Source organism: Podospora bellae-mahoneyi, assembly GCF_035222275.1.
Source record: "Podospora bellae-mahoneyi strain CBS 112042 chromosome 1 map unlocalized CBS112042p_1, whole genome shotgun sequence".
NCBI lineage: Eukaryota > Fungi > Ascomycota > Sordariomycetes > Sordariales > Podosporaceae > Podospora > Podospora bellae-mahoneyi.
Window position 1 is genome coordinate 3,203,666 of NW_026946359.1, and position 22,439 is coordinate 3,226,104.

Here is a 22,439-nt window from a genome sequence, read left to right on the forward strand (position 1 = left end):
CTCTGGTCCATGGAGATCTCTTCGACAAGGTAGATGACATTCTTGATTCCTGAGCGCCTCAGGCGGAATTTCTGTTCATGAAAGCGACCATCCTTGATGCTCCCAATAAGATCATCATGACGTTTCCGTTCCACAATCCAATCCAGAACCACCTCATCTCCTTCAGCCCCCATGCGTGAAAGCCATCCGGGCTGCTTGCATTTGGCGACCCAGAGGACGTCTCCTAGTTCCATGGCGCGGGAAATGGGTCGAATTCCTTTTTTTGTGAGTTCCTCTTGAAGGTAATCCCGGTCAGTCTTTGCTCGAATCTCGCGGTTATCCAGGACTAACTCGATGGTAAAGGTTCCGGGCGCCATCCGGATGGGTTTGAATGAGGGGAGGCTGGCATCGTCCACCATTTTTTCCCCCTCAGCGACTACGTCCTTGAATTCGTTGTCCATTTCTCTTTTCACAGAGCTTTGGACCTCAGCAGCCACGTCCTCTGGTCTTCCTCGTCGTTGTCTGAAAGGATAACGGGGTTGGCGGCCTGTGGACGATACGTTGCTGACTGAGCTGGCCTGCTGAAAACCGTCGAGTCAGTGGCTCCCAAAAAGCTGTTTGTGCCGCTAAGCTGGTTCAGAAACTCATCTCCGTCGTTTCCAGCCGAGAAATTGCTTCGAACGCCGGTGTTGATCCCTCTACCAAGATTGTCTCCAAGTAAAGCCGAGCCAGACGCGCTGCCGACCCTATTGTTCCGGGAACCAATAGCACTACCACCCGAGTCTTCGGTCTTGGGGACATCACCCCGAGCAGCAGCTACTTCTCGGACTCGGGCAGCAACCTCCCATCCCTCAGCTGAGAGCGCCCACCGCGTCACAGGCCGACCACGCTTGACCACAAGCTCTTTTGACTCCAGGGCCTTCATCGAAGCCCATGCTATGTAGAACTTGATGGGATCGGACGGGACCGTGAACGAGGAATCGCTATAGGGTTGAGCGGCGGCCATAAGCTCCTCTTTGGACATGCCCGGCATTGCCGCATTTCTATCTTGCTCCGACAACACGAGCATCAGCGCAAAAGCTCCCGAGCGATACTGAGGGACATAAGTCCTTGCTTGTCTTGCAGGTGCAGCCCTCCTCAATGCCGGTGCCAGTGTGACACCATCATCTTGGTCTTCTCCCGGCAGTGAACCACCCGCTTCCGCTTAGGAACCATTGGCATACCGTGCCCATTGTCCTCGCAATGCTTCCGGAGCTGCTGGGTGAGACGCTCGCAGAGCTTGGGACCGAAGCCCTTCAGCTGTTGACTCTGAGAAGGGTGCTGGAGCTTCATCGGGCATCTTTTGAGCGAGTCGTATGCGTGCTCGTAGGTAACCACACTTCTCGAGTTTCTCTCTTTGGCCGTATCCACCACTTTTTCACCCAGCCAAGCCAGAGGGGGTTGGCACATGTTGACTCCGACATACTGCGGCGACAAATGCGATCTGCAGACCAAAAAGGAAGGGTCAAAAAAGAACAAGAAACAAAAAAGAAAAGTCCCAAGGCGGGTTGACCGAGACACCAAAAAAAAAAGTCGAAGTAAGGGGGAGCAATCAGACGGAACCCGAGGGGATGCAATCCATGAGGTTGACTGCGGGCTCTCAAGAGAGAGAAACAATGCCTTGTTCAGAAAGACGCGTCGGGACCGCGCCCACAAAATCGCCAGACTGGCGCCAGGTCATGTGCTCGCTGCCAGGGGACCAACTCAGGGCAAACTGACGTATGGCTAAGCATTTCAGCCAGAGGCGAGCTATGCCTGATTCAGCTAGCGCACCTTCTATATTTGTGGTGGTGCAGCCCCGCCACTGCCCGCCTCGCATTTCAGTGACCTTCACCGACTGCTTCAGCACTGCCAGCCGCTGGAACACGAATCACTGGACACTTCCCGGGCGGCACTGCAGCTTCAAGTGCGGGGCAGCAGCTCTGTCTCTCCCGATGAAACCTCACCTCCGGTGTGGACCCTGTTATGTTATCGGGCCTGACAAGGAAGCAAGCAGCTATCACAGTTTCCCCCCGATCGAGAATAAAATCCACAGCTCTTTTTTCCCTCCCTCCCTCCTTTTTTGTTGTGTTAGTTCTTGGGTTCAAGCATCGCCGTAGCAACAAACATCTTCCACATCCTCACTTACAGCACCAAACTCACCTACCATGAGCCACAACGAGCAGATCATCGCCGGCTCGGCGAAGCACCCAATTGTGCCCCAGCACTACAGGTATGGCACCGCTGGCTTCCGCATGAAGGCCGACCTCCTCGAGGGCGTGACCTATCGTGTCGGCCTGCTCGCTGCCCTCCGCAGCCGCAAGCTCAACTCCCAAGCCATCGGTGTCATGATCACAGCAAGCCACAACCCCGCCATCGACAACGGCGTCAAGATCGTGGACCCCATGGGCGACATGCTTGAGCAGGAGTGGGAGAGATATGCCACAGCTCTCGTCAACGCCCCGAGCGACGAAGACCTGGCAAAGATCTACAATGCTCTGGCCACCGACCTCAAGATCGATCTCGAGGCCCCCGCCAAGGTCATCTACGGCCGTGATACCCGACCTTCAGGCCACACCTTGGTCACCGCCCTCGCCAATGCCCTCGATGCAACCAATACCGAGCATGTCGACTACAAGATCCTCACTACCCCCCAACTCCATTACCTTGTGCGCGCCACCAATAGCGAAGGCACACCGGCCTCCTATGGCGAGGTCAGCGAAGTCGGATACTACAAGAAGCTCGCCGACGCCTTTGTTCGGACCATGAAGGGCAAGAGAATCCCTCAAGTCCTCCAAGTAGACTGCGCCAACGGCGTCGGCGGTCCCAAGCTCAAGGAATTCCTCAAGCACATCCCTCAAGACAAGGTCCCCTTCGAAGTCCACGTTGTAAACGACGATGTCCTCCGCCCGGAGGTCCTAAACCTTGATGTAAGCCCTTCCCCCATCATCTCCGAGACATTTTACCTCTCCTAACCCTTTTTCCGTCCTCACAGTCCGGCGCCGACTACGTCAAAACAAAGCAACGTGCTCCCCCCATTCCTAAACCCCAACCCGGCCTGAGATGCTGCTCCCTCGACGGCGACGCCGACCGCCTAATCTACTACTGGCACGATCCAGAGACCAACGTCTTCGTCATGCTCGACGGCGACCGCATCTCTTCGTTGGCCGCCTCCTTCATCGGCGACCTTGTCGAGTCCGCCGGTCTTCGAGACGAACTCCGCATCGGCGTAGTCCAAACCGCCTACGCCAACGGCGCAAGCACGCATTACATCACCCAACACCTGAAGCTCCCCGTCATCTGCACCCCAACGGGAGTAAAGCACCTCCACCACGTAGCCCAGCGCTTTGACGTGGGAGTCTACTTTGAGGCCAACGGCCACGGCACCGTCCTCTTCTCCCCCGACGCCATCAACGCCTTCAAGAAGACCCCCCCCCAATCCCCCGCCCAGAAGGAAGCCTTGGACACCTTGGCTGCCTTGACGGATCTGATCAACCAGACCGTCGGTGACGCTATTTCGGATATGCTTCTTGTGGAAGTTATTCTGGCGCACAAGAACTGGAACCTGAGGGACTGGGCTTTGACATATCAGGATCTGCCCAACAGACTTGTCAGAGTGGAGGTGGCGAACAAGGATGTTTTTAGGACGACGGATGCAGAGAGGAGGCTTTCTCATCCGGAGGGGTGCCAGGCCGAGATTGACCAGGAGGTGAAGAAGTTTAAGGATGCGAGGTCGTTTGCCAGGGCTAGCGGGACGGAGAATGCGATGAGGGTTTATGCCGAGGCGGCGACGAGGTCGGAGGCGAATGAGCTTGCGGAGAGGGTGGCTGGGATTGTGAGTCGGTGGGGTGTTTAGTTGATGCTTCAGGGCCGATGTGGGGTTGGTGAGAGGAAGGGTTTGAGCAAGGCGTTGGGGCGAGTTGATGATGGTGAAGGGTTTAGGACGAGGGGGAGGGCTAGTACGGAAGGGGTGTTGACGGGAGGACAGAGGAAGGCGAGAAAGGAGCAGGTTAGTACTGGGAGTGGGCACACGCTTGTTTGGACGACGTTTGATATGTCGGTTCATGAGGGGGGGTTTCCGAGGGGGTTTGAGATGTTGGCTAAGGCGGGGTGGGAGGGGGATGGGAGGGATACGGGGGAGGGGGAACACATGTGGGATTTTGATGATGGGGAGGGGGCTTGGAGGAGGATCAAGAAGAGCAATCAGATGGGGTTTAGTCCTAGTGATGATGAGGAGGACGGGATGGGTTCGCCAGTCAAACAAAGGCTAAGGGGGAAAAGTATGGGGAGTCTGAGGGGGGGTGATGGTAGGTTGGAGTATGACATTTCTTTTGGGCAGAAGAGGTTGGCGATTCCGCAGACGAAGCTGGAGGATATCCTCAGGGATGGTGATAAAGAAGTTGGGGAACCAGCGACGTTCTTGATGAGTCCTTTTGATTTGGGGGCGAGTAGAAGGGAGTATTTTGAGGGGGTTGATCAAGCAATAGGAAAACAAAACAGCGCGGATTTCTTTGGGGATTTGACTTGCCTAGTTCCTAGAAACGAGCTATGGGGGATAGACAGTGATGATGAAAATTTGGAGGGTCAAGAAGAAGAAGAAGAAGAAGAAGAAGAGGCAGAGGAAGAGAAACTGCAGAGCTTCGAGGATATGCTGGAGAAATTGGGGATTGAGGGGGAGGTGTATAAGGCTATGGGGGTGGTGGATGGTGAGGAGGACACACAGGAAAAGGAGTGAGCTTTTGTTATAGAAGGAAAATCCCCCACCTACCCGAAAATTGGTGTTGTTTGATTGAGCACGGGAGGAAAGCGAGCGAGCAAAGCGGAATGAATGGGTTATAATGAACTGAGATGATGAACTGGGTAACAAATACATCGATAATATTAGCAAAAACAAAGCAAAAAAAGATATGGGTGGGCAAAAATAAGGGTCTGCAGAGGTTTAGCAGATAAGGTATATTTAGTGTTGGGTTGGGCTATGCTTTTTCTCCCTTTTCGAAGTGATAATCAGGGTTGGTCAATTTGATGTTTCTTGTGTTTTTTATCCAAAGAAATAAATGAAGGCAATACAAGCTGGGATGATCAATACTACCCCTGGAATGTCATGACGATTCACAAAACTTGCAAAAGCAGACACAGCAAATCGAGCCAAATCATCGAACTTCAATGCTCTATTTTTTTCTTTTTTTCTTTTTTTTTCACTTCTTTCCATTCCTCTCCGGGTATCCCATATGCATCATTCATCACTGATGCACTCCCCATCTCCCACACTCGGGGCCATTCTTTGCCAGTCCAGTCTCCTTCCTCATCAGAGGTATCCCTCTGGCTCCCTTTTTTGCTGAGATAAAATACAGCATGATAAACAAAAAAAAAACGCCAGAAAGACAACCTGCTCTATCTAGTAACTAAAGCCCCCGAAAACACCTCGCTTTTTTGTCGCTTCAGATATGGTGCGCTACCGCCAGAGCGTCAATCCCGAAATCTTCATGTTGTGAGTCTCGCCCCCATCCCCCCATGCAACTTTTAGTTGTTGTATGTATGCCAGGCGCAAAGTGAAAATGTAAAAAAGAGTAGTTGGTTATCAGACCTTCCTTGCTAGATGTACCAGGGAAACTGTGATTCGCCTAGCACATCTTGTACAGGCAGGTTCCCTCAGCCTTGCGGGTGGGGTCCTCGGTCTCGAGACGGTACTCGATCTTGATGTCAAGATCGCGACGATTCTTCTCGTTGGGGCGGTTGTGGAGAGAGCACTCAATCTTCTCTCCTTGCTGGACTGTAAGCATATCCTTGAGGTAGAAGACGGTCTGCTTCCAGTGAGTGTACTTAGTGTGTGGCCCAGTGGAGAAGCGGACTGTCTTGTGGCAGGCGGTAAAGTCAATGTCGAACCAGGCGACAAGAGCGTGGATGAAGTCATCCCGTCTGGCGACGAGGTCGAATGGGCAGCTGAAAGCCAAATCCTCGACCGTGCACTTGTAAAGGTCAAGGGTGAGAACGAGAGATGGGTCGGTAACGACGGCCTTCATCTCGACAGTATCGACGAGAGGCTCAGACAAGGCGGTCTCCTTGAGAGGCGAGTAGTTGAAACCATAGACGTTATCCCAAACTGCGAGATGTGTTAGCCCCGGACAGGAATATCCTAGCGCAAAGCGGAAGAGCACTCACATCCGATTTTCTCGTCCTTGTAATCGCCGTCCTCAATACCAGCAACATAGATGCTCGCCTTGTCGGGGAAGATGAGACCGTCCTTGACAAGGTACTTGTCACGGGCATACAACACAGTGTCCAACATGGACTCGTACAGCAAGAAGTACCCCATCCACTCTGAGATGATAATGTCCACCTGGGGGAAGGGAAGGGTAATCTCCTCCATCTTGCCCTGGATGAGGGTGATCTTGTCGGACAGCCCGTTGACCTCGACGATCTCGCGGGCCTTGAAGATGATGGTGGACATGTCAACACCAATGACATGCTTCGCGCCAGCCTTGGCAGCGAACCTGAGAAACAAACTGATCAGCCTTGCTTTCTTTTTTTTTTCTCCCGGGGAAGTCGGGCGAGGGAAGGATGGGCGTACATCGAGAGAATACCGGTACCGCAGCCGACATCGAGAACGACCTTGTCCTTGAAGATGTGCTTGTTTTGAACGATGGCGTTCATGTATGATCTTGTGCGGACCTCATCTTTCTGTAGAGGCGCATGCCAATGTCAGCCATAAATTTTTGAAGGGAAGATAAGATAGGCTCCAAGAAAACATACCAACATCTCCTCGTGGATGCCTTGATAACGAAAGCGCCAGAGTTAGTACAATTATTCCCCATCAGCGAGCTTGAACGGTGTCTTACCATGATGGTTATAGCTGTAGGCTGAGTGTTAGCAAATATCCCCCCTACAAAACAGACACATAGCTTTTTTTTTCTTCTTCCAGACTTGCCTGTTGAAGTAGTGCTGCTCGGCGTGGTCGAGCTGCTTGAGGTTCTTCTCAGCAGTCTCGATATCCATAGCGTCGTTGACCATGTTGGGCTGTCTGTAGCGAGGGTCGGTAACTGAAGATGGTGACGAATTATTGACCCGGGACAGATTGGAGAGAGAAAAATCAGAAAGGAAAGAAGAAAAATGGTGCTGGGACAAGCGCGATATGGGAACAATGGGGATCTGCCACTGGCCTGGGCTCGTCGCGCAGAGAATTTGGGTGGAAAGGGCCCGCTTAATCGAATGTGGGGTAGTTGCCCCGCCGTCAAGTCCCTGTAAGAGAAAACACCCCACTAAGGCAAACAGGGTCCTCAAGAAGCAACGCTACGAGACGTCAGGCATGATCAGGCAGAGGCAACATCCACGATTAAGGGACCAGTCAACAAAAATGGGATGACCCCTGAAAGTCTAATCATCTCGAGGAAACGCTGCAGTGTTGGACTCCCTATCTCAAGATGTGAAGAATTGTTGTTAACCCCCTCAACTCCGAGACCATGCAAACTAGAGTCTAAGCAAAGACCAGATCAGACCGTGACAGACGAAATATGCAATACTATGTACTCCTTGCTTCCCTCCCCAGTTCAAGCCATGCCCGCCAGCTGCAGCAGCCGATTACCGGCCTTGAGGTTAGCACTCTCATAGGCCTTGGAGTCCGGAGGGAAGGTTCCGTTGGCAGCCCACAAGTCAAGCAGAGGCTGCATCGGCTCCAGCTCCTGCGGCGTGAGCATGGCCATCTCCATCCCAGCCAACACAAAGTGACTGAAGCAACTGTTGAGCTGCTTCTCAAGATTCAGGTGGTAGAAGGGCTCCACAAAGTGGGCCCAGTAGAGATGGGCGTACACGCGGAACATCTGGGTGAAGATGGTCTTGCAGATAGTCGAGAACTCCTTGGGAAACCCACTACGCTTTCCAATGTACTCGTCAAATCCGTCGGTGGCGATGGCCGAAGGTGTGAGCTGCTGGTGTTGAGAGAACGAGACACCAGCAGGGTTGGTGGGGAAGACCTTCTCGTCGTCGACCTTGCCAGAGATCCAGCGCTGCATAAGCGTCATGTACTCGTAGGCTGGCAGCTCAATGGGCTCAAAACGGTTGTTGAGCCATGTGTAGGAGTGGTTACTGAGGAATCATGTTAGTATTGGCTTCCGCTATTAGAAAGATGGGACATGTCTCACCCTCCAGCTGACATGCGAGGGCATGTGGTCGGGTTGCAGATGCTCTGGCCATTCTCCTCCTTCTGGTACACAATGCTGACAAAGTTCCAGAGGTTACGATAGTGCTCCACGACTGTTGGAGTTGTCAGCAAGTGAGACAATAAATCGTAAAAATAAAAATAAAAGGATGCCTACCTTGACAGGCAACCCATTCACCCTGCTCGACCGCCTTAGGTCGACGACTGAGGGTCATAAAGTTGCCTTTCACGATCTGCTTGGCGTAGGCTGGGTTGAGCCAAAGCGGTAGCGGCTTCGGGAGGTGGTAGGCGGCCAGTTCATCGTCTGTGGAACCGGTCATGGTGGCGGTTGGTGGTAACGGAGATGCAGGGACAGGTGGGAGTTTGGAAGAAGGAGAAGAAAGGTTGCTTGACGAAAGACTCCTCTGAGAGAGGCCCCCAGGAGAGTTCAGTTTGCCGTCCTCCGATGTTGGAGATATCGGACTCTTGCTGTTGGGGCTAGGTTTGCTGGAAGCTCCCCTCAGCCGGGCATTTCTGGGGAATTTGTTAGCGGGAACTACTTGTGTGATTTGTTGTCATCGGCGTGACTGTGAGGCCATGGAAGGAGCGCGTGGTCAAGGGGGTCGCTATGTGTACTCGATAACAGATATAAAAGGCAAGAGCAAAGTGCTTCCAGATGCACCAATACAAGAAGACCTGTGATACTTACATTCCGGAAAACAGGTTCGACATTGTGACACCGTTTGACTGGGTTCAAGCTATGTTTAGGGGGTTTTGGAAGGCAATATGGTTCAAGAGCTGCCAGACCAGCTAGCTGTAAGAAATTGATAGTCAAACAGTGATGTTGGAACCCAATTGACGTTATTTTACAACCGTCACCTAGTCGTCTCTCTAAGTAAATTAAGTCAAAAAGGGGGAGGAAACTGGCGGTGCCTCGAGAGACCCGCGGGCCAATCTGAAACCGTTGAGCCAGAAACCACGCTAAGCATCTGATGGGACCAATCAGCGTCGTTAGATGTTCTCTTGGCATTAGAGGTACGTACTCGAATCACGTGCCACCGCATGCAGTTCGTGACTCGCCAAGCCAGGCAAGCCAGAGACTCGCTGCATCCCATTCGCGTCACCCCGATCCAACCTCCAACCGATCCCGGGCCGCACTTTTGCGTGCATATACACACACACGTTAAGGATAGGCAGCAGCCTCTCTCTGTCTCTGGTTAACCAACAAGGGAGGACCGATGGGGATGGGGAAAAGATAAAATGGCCAGTTTGCCTTCTCCAGGATCCCGGGTCGCCAGACGGTACAAAAAGCCTGGTCGATTGTTCGACACTCTTTTGACCCAGAGCACTCGAATTGTTCCCAGTTCAGTTCCCAGCCAAAAGATTCCGATGGATGAGGAACAATCGCTCCAAGAAAAGATTGCATTTTTCAATCAGCTGGATGCCTTGGATAAGCTTGACGAAGAGGAGGACCGAATTGATGCCAGGGAACAGCAGCACAGGGCCAAGTGCAAGGCCTTCTTCCAACCAGCAGTTCCTACAGTGAAAGAGAAGGGAAACCCTATCAATCCTCTTTCTTCACCTCGCCCACATCCAGAACCAAGGCGGACAGCGTTGGTGCCCACTCCAACCGCACCTACACCCGCTCCAGGAGGTTCGGCAGAAATTATCAAGGCAACCCCAGACGCCACCACCACTGACAGTACCACCTCCAGACCCAGGAGGCTCCTAATCACAGATACTTCTACTTCATTCATTGCTGAAACACCAATACCAGATTCCACCCGTTTAAGAGTCCCAACAACATTACGGAGGAGTATCACCATGCCAGTTTCAGCCTCTGCCTCTGCGGCCGAACAGTCGCCGTCAGCTACTACTGCTCTTCGAAAGCGCAAACGGTCATCTTCCGGGAAAGCAATCCCGGAATCAGCTAAAATATTTCGTGGCTTGTCTTTCTTTTACATCCCCAACGACGATGTTGCACCAGCCAGGAAACTTCGGATTGCCAAAGCCAAAGATTATGGGGCAGAATGGGTTAGGAGTCTACACAATGCGACACATGTCATTGTTGACAAGCACTTGTCATACTCTGACATTCAGAAGATACCAGACTTTGGGCTGGCCGCCTCTTTGATCGTCGTCAATGACGAGTATCCTATCGACAGTATCTCGTTTCGGACACTACTAAACCCCGACCAAAGCCGATACTGGGTCACAGGGTTCCCATCACCAACTTCCGAATCCACAGTCATAACAATATCACCCCGGGACTCTGAGCCTTCGCTTCTGGTCAAAGAACCCAAAAGCGCCGGGAGACAAAGCGCCAGGAAACAGGACACTGAGGGCTCAGAAGAAACACCACGACAGGAGGATAGCTCGTTTGAGAACCCTCACCCAACTAAAACCACTCAAGCTGCTCCGTTCGAAATACAGATCCAGTCATCTGTTCCACCTCATCCCACAGCTCAAACGACGGATGGTCCCAAGGATGAGCTGACGAGCTACATCGAGCTCCTTCAGCAGTACAAGGACCTGCCGTTGGACCACGAAGAAGACGACGACATACAATCAACCAAGGACGCTCAGGAGGACTCGGATCCCGAGCCGGGCTCCGAAGATGAGCGCGCCCGCAAAAAGCCCGCAACACGCTCCCGCGCCTCTCTCAAAAAGACTACTCCGTTCGAAGACCTCTTTGCCTGCAACCGTGGCGGCTCGAAAGACAATCCTGCCTCCTCCGCTGCCAACAACCCAAACGCCAGGACAATAGAAGTTCTCCAATCCATGTGCGACTACTACACCAAAATTAATGATCGCTGGCGTATAACGGCCTACCGCAAAGCCATCACCACACTCCGTCAGCAGACCACCAAGAAAATCACCACCGCCGAGGAGGCCTACACTCTCCCCAACATCGGCTCCCGACTCGCCCGGAAAATCGAGGAAATCTGCACCACCAACAACCTTCGCAGGCTTCAATATGCGAACCTTGAACCGACGGACAAAGTCCTCGACCTCTTTCTCAAAATTCACGACGTGGGACTCTCTAGAGCAAACAAGTGGATATCCCAAGGCCATCGGACCTTGGAAGACCTCCTCACCAAAGCCGACCTGTCGGCCAACCAACGCGTCTCGATCGAGCACTACTCGGACCTCACCTCCCGCATCCCCCGCAACGAAGTAACCCAGCTAGCGGCCTTTGTCCAGCGTGAAGCCTTCCTCGTCGACCCAGACGTGGAATTACTCGTTGGCGGCTCATACCGCCGTGGCTCGGACACGTCAGGCGACATTGATTTCATCATCACCAAACGCGGGACCACATCCTGCTCGGATCTTGTCCCGTTTATGAACTCGCTTATATCTGTGCTGTACAAGAAGAATTTTTTGGTGGCGACGTTGTCGCAATCGAGAAGGGAGGGGGAAGGGAGTAAGTTTTTGGGATGCTGCAGGTTGCCTCCTGGGGGGAAGTGGAGGAGGATTGATTTGCTGCTTGTGCCCGAGACGGAGTATGGAGCGGCGTTGATTTATTTTACGGGGAATGATATTTTTAATCGGAGCTTGAGGTTGTTGGCGGGGAAGAAGGGGATGAGGTTAAATCAGAGAGGGTTGTTTAGGGATGTGATGAGGGGGAGGGGGAGGGTGGGGGTTACGGAAGGGGAGTTGGTGGAGGGGAGGAGCGAGAGGAGGATTTTTGAGGTTTTGGGGGTTAGGTGGAGGGAGCCTAGTGAGAGGTGGTGTTGAGGGGGGAAGGTGACGATGGGGTTGAGTTGGATGGGAGTGATGATGATGATGATGAATGTGGTGTAAGTTAATGAGATTATCTTGCGTATTAGCTTCATGGACGAAAGGGTGGGTATCTAAATATTTTTTTTTCTTTTTTTCTTTTTTTTTCTTTTTTTCTTCTTTTTTTTTTTTTTTTTTTTTTCCTTTTTTTTTCGCGGGTAAAAGTTGTGTAGTGATGGGGGGGATATACCAAGCTTGTTATCATAGATGAGACATGATGACCTCTTGTTTTTGAACGTCATTAATCAGAGCTTGACAATCCTACAAGTCACTCGTTGAAGTCATTTCAATTTTTACCGTTTGATATATCACACTACACGGACACCGCCGGCTTCCTTAGCAGTAAACACCAGCTCACCAGCAGTGGAGAAAAACGGCCGCCGGCGGGCGATCGACGGCGATTGTTCGTTAGCAAGCGCAAGCTTAGCTTCAACGTCTGGTAGTGTATGTAAGCTCAGACTTGAGATCCTTGACTGACCTTGACCTTGACTCTGATCTTGACCCCCGGTGTAATAAGGTCTGGACCACCTTGGTTTCTTATCTTTTACCTACCTACCACCCCAAGGTCACATGCCTCACCGATGATGTGTCTCCCCTTGCTGGGGTTGGTTATTTGCATGATGGCTGGTGAAGATATGACAGGTCTGGCGGGCATAAATCCTTCATTAATCTGGCATTGATAAACACCAGGTTTGGGATTTGAATTGGTGAGTGATGAATGAGCAACCCCCACACTCCCGCCCAGATGGTTCGTTCCTGGTTTTGGGTTTTTGGCGCGCATGATGCTGGGATTTGCGCTAGTGTCGAATGGGCATTTGAGGCTAGTCTTGAAAAGTGAAAGGTGAGATAACGGAGGGCTGAGGGAAGATCAGGGTCTTTTGGAGAGGAAGTGATCTTAGGGGGTGGGAGAGCTGACAGGTGATCGGCGGCGGAGAGGGTTGAGAGGGTTGATCGGTATACAGCACCACTTGCTGTATCTCAGAGGAGATGTCATGAGGTCTGGGGAGAGGAATGCACAACGTCTCGGCAGTCCGGCAAGGGTGAAGGAGAGGTAGCCACATGCAGTCTCGTCACGGCAGTGGTGATGATATTTTGAGGAGATTGTCACCTGCATCTCACCAAATAAATGAAAACAAACAAAGACGACACTATGAAGGCCTGTAAGGGGGGCGTCTGCGCGTCAGAGTGAGTGGCTGTGTGGCTTGCAGGCTGGGCTTCAGCGTTGGGGTTTTTCGGGGTGTATGTAACACCGTGATGGGAGGGTTATTGCAGCGGAAAACTATATAATATGTAGGTGAGACTGTATAGTGGTATGTTGGTGATGAGAAGCAGTGAGGTGATCCACTTTGAGTGAGAGGCATCTGCAGAGGCAAATGTTTCCATGATCCTGGGGATGCAGGTGGTTCCTGAAAGTAGCGTCAGATAGAATGGGTTCTGGGCGGGACGGGACGTTGTTATCAGTAGTTTATTTCTTGTGATCTCCATGCCGTAACATTCAATATCCGGCTGGCCGAGCTGAAGCTGAGGTGGTTGGGGATCGCATTTGTGTCAAGAGCTCGTGACGCTGGTGAAGAGAATCTTGAAGACTTGAGTGAGATGTGTTGCTCTGTGCCGCTGCCACATGGACGTTGTTTGTGTTCAGTCATGGCAATTGTCAAGACGATTGCCAGCCTTGGGAGGAAAAGACGTTGAACTTCCACTTACAGAAAGTCAGTCAGTCCCCTGAACGCGCGGGAGAGCGGCCCCACGTAGCCCCCACGGCACCGAGAGCCACACGACCGGGTTAGTCGGGCCAATCAGGGCCCAGGAGGCTTATCTTTACACCAAGCTTTTAGCACGTCTCAGCGAATCGAGTTATCGTGGAGCTCCCTTTCTCGGTCCACTCCAATGTCACCCTCACTTGAACGTCACTTGCTTTGCAGGGGTTGTCTCTCACAGCCACCACTCTCCCTCCAACCAACCTCGAGCCAGAAGGCATCAACGCTCGTTCTCGTCATATGCGACACTTGCTTTTTCTGCTTCACAATGGGTCCAAACGCCCCCGAACTCGCAACCAACGCCGAGCTGGTGGGATCCGGAACAGAGGAACTTGGGAAGTGTTCCCCTCGGAGGCAATGATCAGAGAACAACAACCTGAAGAAGGAGGGTGACATATTGGTCTCTATCTTCGGCCCCCCCTTCAAATTTCCAGAGCAGCATCGCAGACTTGGCTCTGTCCGGAGGCTCCTGGTCAAGACATGTCTTGTGCGACCCATCTTCAGCGTCCGCAAAAAAGCACTTACTTGCCTTACTCAGAGCCCAGGTATGGATCTTCAAGGCCCCCAAGAGAGATTGTGCTCATGCTACCGTTGCTCTCCGAGGCCCGCGGGAACCAAGTGGGAACCCAAGCCTTATGATCATAAACATGCTCGAGCCCCCAAGGACGCCGGCGATGCTTCTCGCCTGACTCCCGTTCGTTTTCCATCCCACTCCCTTCTCTTCCCGTGCAGTAGCTCACCCGTGTGGCTTGTCTCCCCCGATAAGCCAAGACACCCCGTCGGTGTCAAAGCTGATTGGCCCCCCGCGAATTGCTTCTTTCCAGAAAAAGTACCAGGCCTTCTGCAAACCATTGCTAGCCTGCTGCCGCTCATCACTTTCTTCTGGGAAGATCAAGTTTTTCGCCTCCAGGCATACTATCTATTATTGAGTGTGGAAGACATTCCTCCCGTCCCTTCGTTCTTCTCTGTCTCTCGTTTACTCTTGTTCTATCCGACACATCCGACAATATCTGCACCTCACAGACGACCACTTATACACTTGTACACCACCTCACCATACACGACTGAAGGCAGCAAAATAACCTCCTGGACGGCCAAGTCCACATACCTTCAAAATGGCCGCTAATACCAACAACCAAGAACTCTCAAACCTACCATACATCCCACTCGAACCCTTCACAGGAACTGACCCAGCAGGAGGCGATGCCCTCGTCGAAGACCTCAATGTCTGGTACCAAGCCGGCGACATCTCCTTCATGATCATGTCCACAGCCTTCGTCTTGCTCATGATTCCCGGCGTTGGCTTCTTCTATTCCGGTCTCGCACGCCGAAAGTCGGCACTCTCCCTCATCTGGCTCTCAGTCATGGCCGCGGCCGTGTCAACCTTTCAGTGGTTCTTTTGGGGCTACTCTCTCACCTTTTCACATTCCGCTGGGCCCTTCATTGGGGACCTCTCCAACTTTGGCTTCCGAAACGTCCTCGCCCATCCCTCCGTTGCCTCGAGCCGCATCCCCGATTTGCTTTTTGCTGTTTACCAAGGGATGTTCTCAGCTATTACCATCGCCCTGGCCACCGGAGCCGTAGCAGAGCGCGGGAGGATGCTTCCATGTGTTATATTCATGTTTTTGTGGCTCACTGTTGTGTATGATGCCGTTGCTTGCTGGACTTGGAATCCATCGGGCTGGTCCAACAAGATGGGTGGGTTGGACTTTGCAGGTGGGACACCGGTTCACATTGCCTCTGGAGCGGCCGCGTTGGCGTATAGTATGATGCTTGGAAAGAGGAGGGGTCATGGCACCCACGAGTTGAACTACCGGCCGCACAATGTGACGCATATTGTCATCGGAACAGTTTTCCTGTGGGTTGGGTGGTTTGGTTTCAATGCTGGGTCTGCGCTGGCCGCGAACATGAGGGCTATTATGGCGGCCGTGGTGACCAACTTGAGCGCTTGTGTGGGTGGGATTACGTGGTGTGTGTTGGATTACAGGCTGGAGAGGAAGTGGTCGACGGTTGGATTTTGCTCGGGGGTTGTGGCTGGGTTGGTGGCTATTACACCTGGTTCTGGTAGGTCCCCTTTATCCACCTCACCTTTTTGTGAAGTTGTGGCTAACAACATCAACAGGTTACGTCCCAGTCTGGGCCGCCGTACCATGCGGCATCATGGGCGCCTCTTTTGCCAACTACGCCACCAAGCTCAAGTTCCTTCTCCGCATTGACGACGCTCTCGATATCTTTGCTGTTCACGGCATCGGTGGTCTCGTCGGCAACATTTGCACCGCTTTCTTCGCTACCAACACCATCACCCGCCTCGACGGTGTCTCCTCTATCAAGGGTGGCTGGCTCGATCACAATTGGATCCAGCTCCCTATTCAGCTTGCCGACTCTTTTGCCGGCGGTGCCTATTCTTTCGTTTTGACCTGTGCTATCCTCTTCATTCTTAACCTCATCCCTGGGCTCCATCTCCGCGCAAGTGAAGAGAGCGAGATCCTCGGTATTGATGACGCCGAAATCGGCGAGTTTGCCTACGACTATGTTGAGCTGACCAGAGAAGTCCTCAATGACGTCGAGGGTGACAACATGAGCTCTTACAGCGCTGAGCAGCCTATTCACCAAGGGCAAGGACGATATGGTGTTGCTATCTCGAGCGGGATGCCGAGGGAGAAGATTGTGAACATGAGCATGCCGTTGACGAACCACAGGATGTATGGACAAGGGTCGGCTGATCATGCTCAATAGTTGTGGGTTGACGGTTGAGGACTTTTTGGATATCAATCCTTGACGGGGAGAGGAGTACTTGTTTTGTTGTGCGATCTAGACCGGTTTCTTTCTTGTGTCTTCTATATCTTCTATGTTACACACACACACACACACACACACACACACATATATATATATATATACCTCGGTAGGGAAGCAGGAGTTTGGGCATCTCACTGGTTGGAATTTTGGGAAAACAAAGCGATGGATGTTTTTTATGTATTAGGGAGATGGACCATGATGGATTGATGGAACTCATGTGTATTTTTCAGCAGAGTTGAGGATCAAAGGCAATAAAGAACATAACATTAATATCTTCATCTTGATATTGCATTTCGGGATCTGTTCCGTCTCTAGGTACCTTTCTTCCTCGAGTCCCTGTGTCAAAATGAGGGCCCGCCAACCACCCGGAAGCATGCCACCACCCTTCTGTTGCCAGGAACGCGAGGAAGCTCTTTCCGCCTCATCGCGCAGGCAGCTCTCACCTGCTAGCTGAGAACACCCGGGGTCCCTTTGTGGCAAGAGGCCAACCCCAGGTGAACTTTCGCCGACGGACAGCTGACCTGCCTGCCTGAGCAGCTTGCTCGCCATACCCTGGGGTTCCTCATGAGACAGAGGCCAACCCCCAGGTAAGATCTTGCCCGTTGGCAATCAACGATAAACGAGGAAAAATACGAATGAAAATGGAAGGTGAATGTACCAAGCTGTCAGAGTCGAAACGATGAAAATAAAAGGCAAGTAGGTGATGGATGATTAGGGGTTTATATATATATATATATATAGGTACGCAGCAGCAGACAGCCGAAGAAAGTCTTTGTCCCACCCAAGTGTGGACGTCAGCAAAAAAAAAAAAAAATTACTGCTGTCTCCGGCGGCTCTCCCCCCTTCCTCTCCACTTCCATGATCAAAACTGGCCGGTCATATATGTAGCACAGTTTCAACCCATTGCTGTGAGCTGTCTTGCCAGTCATCATCCACCATCAAACCGGTCACCAGTCTCAATCTCAATCCCCAATCCAACCCAACACAAACACAATCTCACATACAACTCCAAAAATAATACAACCAAATTCAATTCCTATCCTCTACCCCCACCCCCCCCCTTTTTTTAGCTAACCCCTTTTCTCCCCACACATCCAGTCCCTTACAAAAAGTACACATACAACATAACATCAACTGAATTTGTACATAATCCCCTCTCTCCTCTCCCCCTTCTCATTTTGCCCAATCCCATTCCACCCATCCACCCAACAACAACTAAACCAAATGGTAATACAATATACACTATGTTATTTAACCCCCTTCTCCCTCCTATAATAACCAAATCCAATCCACTCAACCCCAATAAAAATGGCACCGAGAATCGAACAACAACCCTCCCCAAAAGGAGCAAGTATACAAGAACAATAAACCCCAAAACCCCCTTGCAAAACAAACCCAGGGTATGTCCATCAAGAATGCCAGAAACAGAAAAAGAAAAAAAAACTTGGCTTCAATAATAATCCAAAAGACAACCTCCTGTCCCCTTACCTATGCTTTCAAAGCAGAAAAGGGACATGCTCCAAAAAAGCGTGGTGTTGCGCCGTTTTCCAATTGCAAAAATCCCTGCAATGGCAAATGCATTCATCCAAACATGGCTTCCAAAAAAAAAACAACAACAAAAAAACCATAACACGATCCAACATGTGTGTGTGTGTGTGTGTGTCCTCATTCAAACCATTAGGGCGTGGTCAGGGGGCTCACCTCACCTCGGTAGACAACCCCCTAAACCTCTCCTCAAAAACCCTCATCCTCTCCTCCTCAATCACCCTCTGCAGCCTCCTCGTCTCTCTCACCGCCTCCTCCCTCTGCTCCTGCAGGTTCATCACCTCAATCTGCGCAATGTTCATCCTCCCCACAACCTCTTGCATCTCGGCATCCGCCGCAGCAAGGGCACCCTCCAGCTCGGCCACGCGCCCCTTGAGCACCTCAACTTGCTGCGTCATGGTGCCGTCGCTGCCATCCAGAGAGTTGGCAGACCGCCTGATGTCTGGCCGGGCGGTTCCATGAGGCGAGAGAAGAGGGGTCGACATGCGGGGTGACTTAAGGTTGTTGGGCGAGGACACGCTGCGGAGGCTAAACATGGGCGACAGCGGCGACTTGGAGGGAAAGTGTCGTGGGCTGCGGAGAATGCCAGCATTGTCGCGAATGCGCTGGAGCTGGTGGCTGTGGGCGTCCTTGAGCATGGCCAGCTCTTCCTCGTGGCGGGCCACCCGCTCTTCAGCGCCCGTCTGGGCGTGGACGACCTGCTCCTCGAGCGCACGAAGGCGGCTTTGCATGCCGGCAATGCGCTCGGTGCTCAGTCTCTGCTCAGCCTCGCCACGGGCAATGGTGGTGGCCAAACGGGAGCGCAGAGCAGCATTGACATCAAGCTGGGAGCGCACCTGCTGGGCAAGCTCCTCCACCCGACGGGCAGACTCTTGCAGCTGATCAGCAAGATCCTGCTCCACGGCAAACTGCTGCTTCTCCGAGGCTTGCATATTCTCGAGCCGAGTCTTGAAAGAGCTCACCTCCGAGCGGGCATCCTCACGCTCCGACACGGCCGTCGAAAGCGACTGCTCCAGCCTCTGAATAGCAAGCTGCATCCTTTCATCCGAGCCGGCCGACTCCTCCAACTGCTTGATTCTCTCCAACGCCTCGGCATACGCATTTTGCAGGTCCTTATACGCCTTTTCAAGAGAAGCCGACGTGACAGGCGCAACTCGCTCCTCGTGGCTGCCGCTGGCACGGAGCAGAGATTCCGGAACCAAAATGTCATTCTCCCTCAGCAAGATCCGAAGTGTAGCGATTTCCTCTTCGGCGCGGTCGAGATCCATCTTGAGCCCACCCAGCCCCTTTTCCACCTGCCACTTTTGCTCGATAGCTTCTTCTGCCCGGCGACGCAGCACATTAATCTCCTCGCGAAGGTTCGAGACGTCTCTTTCATAGCCAGCCTTCTTGGGGGAAGCCGTGAGCAACCGATCCCGTTCCATCTCCAACTGGCGAATCCGTTTGGCGTTCTCGCGGTTCTGGAGCTCCTGTCTTTCAAGCAAGCTCCTGAGCGCACTGTGCAGCGCATCACGCTGAGCCTCGACGTCCTTCAACCTGTCGGCAAGGACCTCTCTTGGCTCAGTAGACGCAGCACCAGGTCGCGTGCTGTTGGACCGGGAGAGAGACACGGGGCGGTTCTTGTTCTTGAGAGACCCGGCAGTGACCGATGCCGACCTTGACAGGGCCATAGACATGCGAGTGCCGGTCTGCTTGAGCTCAGCATTTTGGGACCGCAGAGCCTCGAGCTCCTGCTGCATTTTGGAGGTTTCCGAGTTGAGTGACCGGAGAGCCTCAATCTCCCGCCGCATCTGAGAAGCATCGGCAGTTTGCGACCTGAGAATCTCAATCTCCTGTTGCAGTCTGGAAGTGTCGGCATCCCGTGACCGAAGGGACTCAATCTCTTGCTGCATCTTGGACGTCTCGGCCGTCTGCGACCTCAGAGTCTCAAGCTCCTGCTGCATCTTGGACGTGTCGTAGGCAAGTCTGGCGTTTTCGGCAGCCTCGGCCTCCAACCCCTCGACACGCATGCGCAACTGAGGAACGATTTCATCGCGTAGGTTGTCCCGCTCGTTTGACGCCGTTTGAAGCTCGCTCTTGAGCGCCGCAAGCAGGTCCTCAAAGTTGCTCTTGGACTCCTTCTCCTCGGCAAGCCGACGAGTCAAATCCTCGCATGTAGCCTCCAGCTCCTTGACCCTGTCGCTCGCCTCAGCATTGCCCAGCTCGGCGACATCAACCTCGGATGCCTTTTGTTGCAATTCCTGTATTTGCTGATCCAACAGCCGTCGCATGGTGCGCTCCTCTTGGAGCTTGGTGGTGAGCTCCAGTCTGAGCTGGGCTCTCTCCTGTTCGGCCCTGCGCTGTATTTGCGACATCTCTTCCTTGGCGTGGTCATATTCGCTAAACCTGGCCGAGCTGTAGCCAGAGTCTGAGAAATAGTCGCTCGTTCTTCTGCCCGGCACCTGGGCACTGTTGACCTGCTCCTGCATCCTGTCAACAAGGTCCTCCAGATCCATCTCTCGCCGAATGGACGCGGCCAGTTCGGCGCCGATAGCCTTCAACTCGTCTTCCATCTCTTCGATCTGAACCAGCGATGTCGTGCTGTCTGCGGGTGTTTGTAGGTAAGATTCACAATACTGCATGGCGGGGCTGTGCAGGTCTTCATTGGAGTAGGCGGATGGGCTCTTTGGTGACAGTGGGACGTCATAAGGCTCAGACTCTGTCACGACAGTCACTGGATTCTGAGAGGCGGGTGACAATGCTCTGTCGTCCGAGAACTCTGTTACCGAGGAGCGTGACGGTGAAGCGGCCCAGCCGAAGAAGGCGCCTAGCTTAGAGGACGCTGGCGATTTCGGTAGCGGCTTGTTAAGATTACTGTCTCTGGCAGTCCTGACGGGTGACTCTGGCACACTTTCAATGGGTGATCCGAGGTCCAGGTGTGGTGGTGGTTGTTTTCGTGAGATGAAGGACATGGTCTTGGTGTTGGTATTAACGTGTGTGGCGGGTTTGCCCTCGGCCTCTTGCTCCGGACCCGGAGAGTAGAGGTGGGTGTATTCGAACTGGTCGTAATCTGATTCCTGACTGGCTACACTGACCGTCCTAGCGCTAAGGCGGCCGCTTGGTTCGTGTGCGTGTGGTGTTTGAGAGGCGGCAGGGTTCCTTTCAACAATGTTTCGTAGCTGTACGTCTTCTTCCGCGCCGTCCTCTTGGGCGGCAGGAGATGATCTATGAGAGAAAACCTGGTCAGTTCGATATTGCCACCACTTTACCCGGAATAAGGTGACGACGAGTCACGACATACAGGTGGCGGCTGCTGTCCAGGCTTGGGGCGCGTTCCACAACCCGCAGCGAGCTGGATGCTAGGAGGTTGCTCTGGCCTGGAAACTCATACAGCGTTGGGCTGTCGAGCGAGACGGACCTGGCGAACCTTTGCTCCGGGCGTTGGAGGTCCTCATAGAGCTCGGGAAGACGCGGGGACGAGTACCGAGTGGCCAAAGGCGAGGCCGTCAGGGACAGAGGCTTCCTCTTGATGGGGCCGGCTATCTGGGCCAAGCTGAGGGACCGGCCGCCGCGAGGACTCGGGAGTGGCTGCTTGGGTAGCTGTTGGTCCGATGTCTCGCTCGGTCCAGGAGGCGAGATGGCCGAGCGTGGTGACTGGACTCTGGATGAAGCACTTGACGTGTCAGAGAGCCGCCTATGCTCGTGACGCTCAGGCTCGGGTGACTGAGGGGGAGGGTGGGAGAAGGTAGTTGGTGTGTGACCCCCTTCTTCAAAGGAGAAGCGATGTGCGTTGGGAGCAGCCATGGTGGTATACATAAGATGAGTTTGGAATCGATTTGCAACGCAAGAGTGCAACGGCGGATTCGACTAGAGAATCGGCACTTGGGGGGGTCCAATCTTCATGCTTGGCTTGGCCTGAGCTGGATTGGCTCTAGGGGGAGAGTCGCAATTAACTGGGAAATGTCGAGGGACTCGAAGTGACAGCGAGGAAAGGTCGTGAGAAAAAGGAGCATCACAAATTGGCGAATTGGCGCCCGGCTGCTTTGGGACATCCCTTCCGCTGTACTGTGCTGTGGGGCCCCCTTCCATGCCAATCGTTCGCCTACAGGACCGGGATCCCTGGCACAACGCACCTCGGGCGCCCCCAATCACGGTCCAGAAGCAGGCAAGAGCGTTTTGTTCCTTGCAGCTCAGGTGGTGCACGTCCCCCCCCTCCCCCCGATGCTCCCCAATCGCGGCGCCAATGCCGCCCCATTATCTTCTTATCCCCCGTGTACCCTGCGCAGCCGAGATGCAGGTACGGTTTGTGTCGCTGCAGAATATTCAATAAAAGGGAACTGATGTAGAAAGAACAAGGAGAAGCCTTCCCATCACCTATTGGCTTTTCCCTGAACTCAGGGGACATCCCGTCGAGTAAGGCCAGCAGTTCGTGATGAATCCAGCCAACCAAT

At 53.1% G+C, this 22,439-nt stretch overlaps 6 protein-coding genes across 6 annotated transcripts; 3 read left to right on the plus strand and 3 right to left on the minus strand.

Annotated features, from left to right (window-relative positions):
• Positions 1–1,721: 1,721 nt before the first annotated feature.
• On the plus strand, positions 1,722–4,972 carry PCM1 (Phosphoacetylglucosamine Mutase). Its single transcript, XM_062874275.1, has 2 exons — positions 1,722–2,927; positions 2,993–4,972. Exons 1-2 carry the CDS (start codon positions 2,166–2,168, stop codon positions 3,851–3,853), a joined length of 1,623 nt encoding a protein of 540 aa, XP_062737392.1. The 5' UTR covers positions 1,722–2,165; the 3' UTR covers positions 3,854–4,972.
• Positions 4,973–5,138: 166 nt separating this feature from the next.
• On the minus strand, positions 5,139–7,212 carry HMT1 (Nuclear SAM-dependent mono-and asymmetric methyltransferase). Its single transcript, XM_062874276.1, has 6 exons — positions 6,923–7,212; positions 6,834–6,847; positions 6,748–6,767; positions 6,566–6,675; positions 6,157–6,488; positions 5,139–6,097 (listed from the first exon to the last, which is right to left on the minus strand). The coding sequence occupies exons 1-6, from the start codon at positions 7,003–7,005 to the stop codon at positions 5,619–5,621; spliced, it is 1,038 nt and encodes a 345-aa protein (XP_062737393.1). The 5' UTR covers positions 7,006–7,212; the 3' UTR covers positions 5,139–5,618.
• A 130-nt stretch (positions 7,213–7,342) lies between these two features.
• Positions 7,343–9,065, minus strand: QC761_109860 (uncharacterized protein). Its single transcript, XM_062874277.1, has 4 exons — positions 8,838–9,065; positions 8,307–8,662; positions 8,133–8,244; positions 7,343–8,076 (listed from the first exon to the last, which is right to left on the minus strand). The coding sequence occupies exons 1-4, from the start codon at positions 8,858–8,860 to the stop codon at positions 7,542–7,544; spliced, it is 1,026 nt and encodes a 341-aa protein (XP_062737394.1). The 5' UTR covers positions 8,861–9,065; the 3' UTR covers positions 7,343–7,541.
• A 323-nt stretch (positions 9,066–9,388) lies between these two features.
• Positions 9,389–11,866, plus strand: QC761_109870 (uncharacterized protein; the record flags this gene model as incomplete). Its single annotated transcript, XM_062874278.1, has 1 exon — positions 9,389–11,866. The coding sequence occupies one exon, from the start codon at positions 9,389–9,391 to the stop codon at positions 11,864–11,866; it is 2,478 nt and encodes an 825-aa protein (XP_062737395.1).
• Positions 11,867–13,802: 1,936 nt separating this feature from the next.
• AMT1 (ammonium transporter Amt1) lies at positions 13,803–16,733 on the plus strand. Its single transcript, XM_062874279.1, has 2 exons — positions 13,803–15,729; positions 15,788–16,733. The coding sequence occupies exons 1-2, from the start codon at positions 14,781–14,783 to the stop codon at positions 16,399–16,401; spliced, it is 1,563 nt and encodes a 520-aa protein (XP_062737396.1). The 5' UTR covers positions 13,803–14,780; the 3' UTR covers positions 16,402–16,733.
• Positions 16,734–17,645: 912 nt separating this feature from the next.
• On the minus strand, positions 17,646–22,021 carry QC761_109890 (uncharacterized protein). The gene is made up of 2 exons (XM_062874280.1): positions 21,290–22,021; positions 17,646–21,213 (listed from the first exon to the last, which is right to left on the minus strand). The coding sequence occupies exons 1-2, from the start codon at positions 21,802–21,804 to the stop codon at positions 18,162–18,164; spliced, it is 3,567 nt and encodes a 1,188-aa protein (XP_062737397.1). The 5' UTR covers positions 21,805–22,021; the 3' UTR covers positions 17,646–18,161.
• Between the last annotated feature and the right edge of the window lie 418 nt (positions 22,022–22,439).